At 53.8% G+C, this 8,451-nt stretch overlaps 1 protein-coding gene across 2 annotated transcripts in view; it reads right to left on the reverse strand.

Moving 5' to 3' along the window:
* The window catches only part of Duox2 (dual oxidase 2), a 17,909-nt gene that overhangs the window by 8,192 nt on the left and 1,266 nt on the right, over window positions 1–8,451 (reverse strand). For both annotated transcript variants that reach the window (XM_005364368.2, XM_005364369.1), the window contains 17 exons: window positions 8,135–8,299; window positions 7,429–7,616; window positions 7,087–7,288; window positions 6,771–6,937; window positions 6,399–6,459; window positions 6,196–6,292; window positions 5,723–5,813; window positions 5,192–5,294; window positions 4,511–4,674; window positions 3,809–3,984; window positions 3,489–3,607; window positions 3,025–3,162; window positions 2,706–2,819; window positions 2,343–2,545; window positions 1,856–2,041; window positions 770–995; window positions 595–688 (listed from right to left, as the gene is read on the reverse strand). In XM_005364368.2, coding sequence (XP_005364425.1) covers window positions 595–688; window positions 770–995; window positions 1,856–2,041; window positions 2,343–2,545; window positions 2,706–2,819; window positions 3,025–3,162; window positions 3,489–3,607; window positions 3,809–3,984; window positions 4,511–4,674; window positions 5,192–5,294; window positions 5,723–5,813; window positions 6,196–6,292; window positions 6,399–6,459; window positions 6,771–6,937; window positions 7,087–7,288; window positions 7,429–7,616; window positions 8,135–8,299 — 2,494 coding nt within the window. The remainder of the gene's footprint in view (window positions 1–594; window positions 689–769; window positions 996–1,855; window positions 2,042–2,342; window positions 2,546–2,705; window positions 2,820–3,024; window positions 3,163–3,488; window positions 3,608–3,808; window positions 3,985–4,510; window positions 4,675–5,191; window positions 5,295–5,722; window positions 5,814–6,195; window positions 6,293–6,398; window positions 6,460–6,770; window positions 6,938–7,086; window positions 7,289–7,428; window positions 7,617–8,134; window positions 8,300–8,451) is intronic.

Below are 8,451 nucleotides of genomic sequence, written 5' to 3' on the forward strand. Positions count from 1 at the left end.
GGCTGCTGGGCTCAATATTTACTCACACTCATTTCATTGGTTTTGGTGAACTATGTGCCAAATGTCTACACACTAATCTCAACTTAGAGAAAGCAGATTCAAGAAGAAATGAAAAGCCGGGCATTGGTGGCACACGCCTTTAGCCTCCTCACTCGGGAGGCAGAGGCAGGTGAATCTCTGAGTCTGAGGCCAGCCGGGTCTACAGGGTGAGCTCCAGGACAGGTGGGGCTACACAGAGAAACCCTGTCTCGGAAACAGAAGAAGAGGAGGAGGAGGAAGAGAGATGCCTGTGGTGCTCAACGGGGCTTGTTACTAAGGTCCTGTCCTTGGGAATGAGAAGTTGAGGATGCTCACAGCTGCTCTTTATTGACATTTTAAAACTAGGGCAACGTTTCTGGCAATTTTAAACAGAGTAGATATATGGACCCTGTTAGAGGCAGGGACCTGCCTCAGTGACCTTTTGAAGGTGGATGCCTTGAGAATTCAGGATGCAGTGTGTACCGCTCAGCCACCTTGCCTGCCCACCTCTGACCCAAATTGCGTTACTGTCTAAAACATCAAGATGTTTCAGGATTGGAAAGGCCCAGGCTATACCGCATCATGGTGAAGAATTCGTCCTTGGAGAGGAAGCCGTTTGAATCCAGGTCATACATGGTAAACATCAGGCGGGACTTATCCTCTGGGGAACCTACGAGGGAAAGGGGATTCAGGCCACCTCCTTGAGAACAAATTCATGGGTCCTCAGATGCTCTGCTGGTCCCTACCCTACCTTTCATGAAGACTACCAGGATGTCCAGGAACTCCCGGAAGGAGAGGTAGCCGTTGCCATCCTTGTCGGCCAGAGAAAACATGGCCTCCACAAACAGATCCTGGGACTTGAGACCCAGAGACTCGGCAAACTCAGCCCTGCTCAGCTCACAAGTCAGGGCCTCGCGTACTTGCTGGGATGAGTCCAGGGGCAGAGACCCTGCATCTGCCTGGTTGATATCCAGCACCTGTACTCGGGCAGTCACAGGGAGGGAGAGAAGGAGGTAAGGCCTGGGACAGAAGCAGTTCAATGACTTCCTAGCTCCTCCACGTGCAGGTCACAAAACCCAGCTCCTGATGCTCAGCCATGCTGATTTGGGCCTCTGCTTTCCTATCGTAGGGGTCAACGGACTCTCTCAGCCTTTCTTTTCTCTCTGGACCCAAGCACCACCCAGCAAGGACAGTAATGAGAAGAGAGAAAAAGTGAAAGTAACGGGCAGGGAGCAAAGTCGAGGGATGAAAAGAGAAAGAACGTGTGCTGGAAGCAGGTGATAGGGGCTATAACAGGGCCAGCAGTCAAGGACTGAGCCCAAGTGCTTGGCTAATTCAGATAGCACCGCTGCATGCCTGGAATCTGAACCCTGTCAATGGGCAGGGAATGTAAAACTAACATTGCTGCCATTCATCGTCGCCCGCGAGGTACTCAGGCTAAGTACATGTATTTAGGCTAAGCACCGCCCACAGAACGGCATTTCTCAAACTTGAGTCTACATCAGCATCACCTGGAAAGACTTGTTAAAATGAAGCTTCCTGGGGCTCATCCCCAGAGCTCCTCGTTCAATCTGTTTGAGGAGGAGCCCGAGAATCAGCCTTGATAACAAATTTCCAAGTGAGTTGACGCTACCGGTTCAGGGGTACCATTTGAGAATTCATCATGTACATCACCTCACTAGCTCCACTGCTGATTAGATAAGGAAGTGGGGATACAGAGACAAGAACACGCGACTCGTCTTAGAATCTAACTGTTGCCAGCCTGCAGGGTAAAATCTTAGTTCCCATCCAGCTCAGGTTGGTTCCATCCCCTGTGCCAGGTATTAAGTCATGGCACCTGAGCAAAAAGTTGTCTGAAGAAGATCTCCAAGATGCCTGCCCGTTGCTGCTTGGTCACAGCCTTCCTAAATAGCTCCTTCTCGTCCATTTCAGTCATGTGCAGACCTGGAGCCCAGCTGATACAGAGGTCTTGCAGCTGCTGCACAAACACACCCCGCTCCTCTTCAGAGTTAAACAGCAGCACCTGTGTTGGAGAAAGGGCTGCCATTGTGTCTGGAGCTGGCTCTTCTGGTCTAGCCCCACTCCAAAGGACCTCAGGTTGAGGGAGGAAGAGGAGTCTCTTCCCTGACCACCCAGGCTGTGGTCAGAGAGTGGCCTGGCGGGGGGATGTCAATCAGTCTGGGAGCAACTGAAAGGAGGGAGCCTCCTCCAGTTTCAGTCTTCCCAGGCAAGCTCTGAAGCTGGGACACAGAGTGGAGGTGACTCGCTTATGAGAGGGGATGTGCATGAAAACAGCCCGCAGAGGGAGGCAGGATGAGCAGTACCAGGTCATACTCCTTGGGGATCTTGAGCAGCAGGGTACGGCGTCCTCGGTTGCTGGACAGGATGAGGTTGACCTGTTGCAGGGACCGCAGCTGGATGGTATGGAGCACGGTGAGACGTTTGTCAAGGACCTGCAGACTCCTGTCTGGGGTCAGCTGGATGGTGACAGGATAGCTCCTCTCCTTGGGGCCTGACCACTCCATCACTGAGAAGAGAACAGTTGTGCGTGGTGACTCAGCAGAGGTCTTGGAGCCCATGTCATTCTCTGAGCTGAGCATGTGTTTCTACTGAGCCTGACTTCCATCCCGCTCTATAACTTGGTCCCAGATCCCCTTCCCCACTTCCATCCCCCAGGCTCATCTCACCTGGCAATCCAGCACTGGCTGTTTCCTTCTTCAGACTCTCTTTGCCTTTCTTTTGTAGCTTCTTGCGCTCTTGGTTCCGGTGATGAGCCACCACCCCAGCGACAACCAGACTCACTAAAGGGGACCAGGAGAGATCAGTGAGAAGGAGGGAGAACCTTTTGCTCATAGCCTCAGAAGTGGAGGGTCTTCAGCTGCTGTTCCTTGGATATCCAAGGCTCCCTGAGCCTGGCTCAAGCTATACAAAGGAGCTAGCTCAGTAAGCCAGCAAGTGGGGGGGGGGCAAAAAAAGAGAGACGGGGGGGGGAGGTAAAGTGCTTACCTAATGGTAAGCAGCAGAGAATCACAATGACGATGCCGTAAGTGGCACCACTGCCCTCGAAGTAATCAGTCACAGTAAGGGGCACACACTGGGGCAAGCCTTCCGTTGTCAGCTGCCGAGGCTGTGGGCAGGGGGCACCTGAGGGACAAGTCACAGCAGACCTCAGAGCCCAAGACTCCCACTCTTTAGGCAAGCCTCTTCTCCTGTCTTAGAAAGGGCCAAATATCTTCTCCCATTCCCAGGTCCACCTCTCTGGAACTCGTTCCCCTCAAAAGACCCTTTTCATAACTAATTTCTCAGCATCCACCTCAGCTCGATTGCTCGGTCTAACCCTCACGCCTGCGTGGACAGCAGTGTAGGGAGCAGCTTACTGCAGGCTTTGCAGCCCAATGCAGAAGGCGCATGGCTCCCTGGATTGCACCAGGTGACTGCTCCACACCATGTCTGCTCGCCCAGCTACTCACCTTCCTGCCAGAAGAAAACGTTGGGCTGCAAGGCACTGGGGTCCACGTTGGAGACAGCTACCAGTACATCCCGCAAGGTGGTATTTCTGATTTCCGCAATCTCCTCCTCAGAGAACAGTCTACAGGGGGAAAGGCCATTGCTGGGATGGGAAGGGGCTTTCAGTCCTCCATGGACTCATGTGAAGAAAGGGACTGGAGTGGATTGAAGGATGGGGTAGGCCCCTGGAATCAAGACCTGCGGGGCTGTCCAGGGTCAGGCAGAGAGGGTCTGGAGCCCCAGGCCAAAGTGAGGTCTGAGGCAGGGCCCAGCCAGGCCTTACCCATTCCTGGTGTTCTCGAACCAGTAGCGGTCACCATCCCGTAGCCTCACAAACTGGTCCAGAATGATGCTGCTGAACAGAGGTCCGGGGCCCCCGTGGCTCTCCAGGAGTCCACCCAGGAGGAGCTCCAGCTGGGACAGGTCCTGGTTGTACAGAGCAGCTGTGGCCTCCAGCACCTGGAGCATTGTGGGGGTAACAAACGTGTGTGTGGACTCACCAACGATGCCATCATCGGTAAAACTGTAACACTGAGAGTAATAACCTTATAATATTCTAATGGAGAGTAAGTGAGTTCACCTGTGTAGAGGATTTGGGCCATAGAAAGTTTTGGCTGCCATTAACTTGTGTATGTATGTGTGGGGGGAGGGGATATGTTTTTGCACATAGATATGTGCATATAGATGCCAGAGGTTGACACTGAGTGTCTTCCTCAATCGCTCTCCACATTATTCTTTGCGACAGGGTCTCTCCCTAAGCCTAGATAGATAACACTGCTTTGGCTGGATTGGTTAGCCGATAAGGTCTAGGGTCCTCCTATCTCTGCCTCCCCAGAGCTGGGATCACAGGAACATTCCAGCTTTATATATAGGAGATCCAAATCCTCACACTTGTTAACATGTTAATAACATGTAATGAGCATGTTATCGACTGAGTCATCTCCCTCCCCCCAGGTGCCATTATTGTTGTGTTGATGTTATTGACCTGCGGTTCTACTTGGGGGTTGAGAGTGCTCCAGTTCTTTGGCGGCTCCAGTCCTAAGGCCAACAGAGCCTCGCTATAGCTGGGCAGCCCCATATCTCGGCCACGTTGGATACTGCTAGCCACATAGTCCGTGCGAGAGAATCTGTCCGGGCCAGGCCAGTAATCTGAAAAGAGACCAGACTCTGAGTCAGTCATCCCAACCCTTTGTTGCCTTGCATCCTTATAGTCGAGAGCTCTCCCCAGATTCAGTCCCCAGCACTCTTCTACACGACACCAGTGGCCTTGTTTGCTCTGGAGCCAATGTCACCAAGTGTGATCGGGGCAACTTTTCTTAAAAGGTATTCTAAGACTCAAGATTAATTCTTGATACCAACCAGAAATCCCCTTCTCTGGACCTCCCAACTGTAAAACAGGGCTGGATAAGAACCCTTAGGACCTAAGTAGACACCAGAGATGATGTTCATGTGTGGTGCTGCCCCCATGCCCACCACATTCAGGCATGGTCACCTTAAAATAAAAGCAACACAAAACTAGAAATTAAGTGGGGGGGGGACTCAAATTTCCACATATTCTGACATCTGTTCCAAGTCTGTGTATTTGTGTGTATCGGTGTGTCTGCCTGTTGACTCACCCAGAAGGATCCTCAGTGTCCCCCTGTGACACCCCACGCTCTGAGCTCACCTCTCAGGTCTTCAACCACTATCCTGTCCTCCAGCTCTGAAATCTGGGAGGCCATTCCCAGCAGCAGCTGGTCCACCTCCTCGGCACTCTTCAGATTGGGGTTCTGGAAGTGAACAATCCACGCAAGATTTTGACCCTGGACCACAGCCCAAAGGCCCCAGGACAAAGGTCCCCTCTGGCTCTCTAGCTCTCCCCATCCCCCCTCTCTTCCCCCCTTTCTTTCTCCCACTCTCCTTTCCTCTCCCCTCTGTATCTTGGTAGACTGTTGAGGCCTTGAACACCTGGGTTCCAGCCATAGTCCTGCCTCAGTTTCCCAGGCAGCTAGGAGAGCAGGCACATGGCCTTCCCCACCCCCACCCTCCATGCTCAGGCATTTCCAGACTCTCTTGGACAATTCTCCCCAGATAATTTTCTCTCTCTTTTGCTCCCTACCTGGAGGCACCACTGCTCAAGAACCCAAATTGTTACTTTCCCAAGGGTTTATGATAAGTGAACATGACCCCTACTCTCTGCCCCTGACCCCATGCTGACCTCCCGAATCCAGTAGCTGTTGCAGACCCTGAGAGCTGGAGAACTGCCAGAACCTTCCTTCGAGAATTTCCGGAAATGACAGCTGGAGTTTCTGAAACAGAGTTTTAAAAATACGGTAAAGGAATTGGGGGCAGGCGCTAAGGTGGTGAACGAGGTGGAGCAATTCTGGGGGCTGGTTGAGAGTGAAGGACGGCCCATAAACCTCCTAGAGCAGTGAAAGGACTTGAAGAGAGGGTGGTGGGAGGTGAGGAGATACCCCAACTGCAGGCATTCCCTACACTCAGAAACCAACGTTCTGCCATTAGGAGAGCCTAAGGATTTCCTCTGGAGCCCAAACCTCCCACCCCTGGATCCTGTTCCAGCCCTCTCCCCCCAGTTCTGCTTCTCTTCTGATGAACTGTGGAGGCTCCAAGCTGCCTCATGGAGTACCTACTTCCAACCTTGAGCATCTCCACCTGCAGCCCCTCCCTTACCTCATGTAGACCCCGGGGGGCACCATGGTGGAGAAGAACTGCTCAGAGGCCACCACAAACTCCGGGGAAATGCTGGGGTCCATGAAAGGGCGGTACCCTGCAGAAAGACAGGTTCCTTACCTCACTCCCTGGCATCACAAATCTACCCTGGTTTCTTCTCTGAGTCTTCAGCTTAGGTGCCCCCCCCAACTCCTCTCCCTTACCTGAATACTCTGGAGGGTTTTTCTGCAGGAAGCTGGGCAACCATTGGTATAGAGCAATGTTCTGAGGGTTAGCAAGAGGAAAGGAGAAGTTGGAATGAGCCTGTGAGGAAGGAAGACTTAGGTGCAGAGATGAGACCCAGGCAAGGCCAATTGTGGGGGATGGGGGACCCAGGCAACTAAATTATAATCACAAGTAAAATCGTTCACATAAACATCTGCGGGAGCTTTTCATATTTTCCTAAACATTAGCCCCTATGGGAACAAGGGTCTCATGGGAAGGGGCCTTGTCCAAGGCTGGGGAAGCTTTGCTGGGGGAGCCAGATCTCCCTGGATCCTGCCGCAGGTGGGCACGGGTCAGGTGGCCCCACTCACCTGGTAGGTAGCAATGACCCTCTTGCGCGCATGCTGGAACAGCTCCTCATCCCCCCAGTGTGGGTGCTCCAGCGCCAACCTCCTGGCCCACAGGTTGTGGTAGCGAAACCACAGCAGGCCCAGAGCCTGCAGGAAGGGCTCCCTGTTCCCGCGCTGGGCCCCAAAGGCTGCATCCACGTGGAGACAGAGGCGGGTGGAAGAAGGCGATGGGAGGCAGCATGAGCCAGGGGAGCCCAGACCTCTCCAGCCCAGTCCCCAACCCCATCAGCCTGATGCCTCCAACCCTGCTCCTTCTGCGGGGACCCCTCAGTCTCACCATACAGCCCCTGCGACCCTCCCTGCCCCGTGGCGGGGTCCGGTGCCATCCACATGAGCAGTTGGTCCTGGGATTCCTTTGGGAATGCAGGATCGGCCCCCGATGCCAGCTGCCCTCCTGAGAAGCTCCTCAGCGTGTCGCTCCACGAGTGAGAGGAGCCATAGATGGCACTGCCATCCAGCCAGCCGGTCACCTGATTGGTCTGCGGGGACACGTTGGTGAGGTGTGTCGGGTCAGGTGCCTGCACGTGGGAAAGAGCCTCACCCTGCCCAGTTTTCCCAGCCAGACCCCAGGTCTCCAGGGGGTTTAACCTTAGTCTCCCTTCCCGCCTGCCTGGCTCACCAGGTCCCGGGGGTTGCTGGGGCTCTGTCCAGTCTTGCGGTCCCAGCGGCTCCTTTGAAAGGGCAGCACCACGTCCCCACGCTTGTCGGGGTCAAACACCGGGTCCCCACGCGGGATGTAAATGTTGAGAAACTCTGCGGGGCAACCTGGCGTTTCCACACTCACCAGGTCGGAGAGCACGTGGTAACCTGGGTTAAGAGGGCAACGTGATCAACCAATCATCAGGTTCTGCTCTCTTAGGGCCAGGAAGACCTCTAGTAATTCTTAGGGCACAGAAGGCAGAGGTCAGAGCACAAGCAACAACGCGGTGTGTTAGGCTATCCCTCGGGAGCCTCGATCTTCTAATATGCAAACAGAACATGAACATGCATGTTCTCATGAACATGGCAACGTTGTTGACAGATGCAAAAATGATATGATTAACAGGCTCCCTTCACCTCTGTGTGGTAATTATTAGAGTCTTGAGGAGAGCAACCGGCCAGGGCATCCAGTTCCTTAGAGTTCTAATGGGGACCCGATGGCACTTGTTAGTTTGGAGTAAGGTGTAAGAGAAAGATCCCAGCATCACACCCAAGTACTCAAAAGATGACAGCAGAAGCGCTTCTTAGAAAGTATTCTTTTCCTACTAGTTGCGGTGGGACTCCCGGGGTCCTTCCCTGGGCACGGAATAAGCTCCAGATCCGCCCTGGTTTCTTCCTACACTCACCAAAGAAGACCCCTAGCACTGTGCGGTTGTGGATGGACGCCAGCCCGGCTTTGCCTTGAGTGACAGCATCGCTAAGCCGCCGAGGGTTGGGCAGCAGCGGCTCCTCCAGAGCTTGATAAACTCCGTCAGCGTAATTAGCAGGTACTAGGCGCTGCAGGCGAGATCCTGCAGGAGGCAGAGAGCTGAGCCGGATCATAGCTCCTGGTGCCCAAGACCTGGTACCCAAACCTGAACTTTCTCTGCCTCTGTCTCTGTCTCTCTCCCTCCCTCTATCTCCCTCCCTCCCTCCGTTTCTCCCCCTCCTCCACCTCTCTCTC

This window comes from Microtus ochrogaster (genome assembly GCF_000317375.1).
Source record: "Microtus ochrogaster isolate Prairie Vole_2 chromosome 14 unlocalized genomic scaffold, MicOch1.0 chr14_random_1, whole genome shotgun sequence".
Taxonomy (NCBI): Eukaryota; Metazoa; Chordata; class Mammalia; order Rodentia; family Cricetidae; genus Microtus; species Microtus ochrogaster.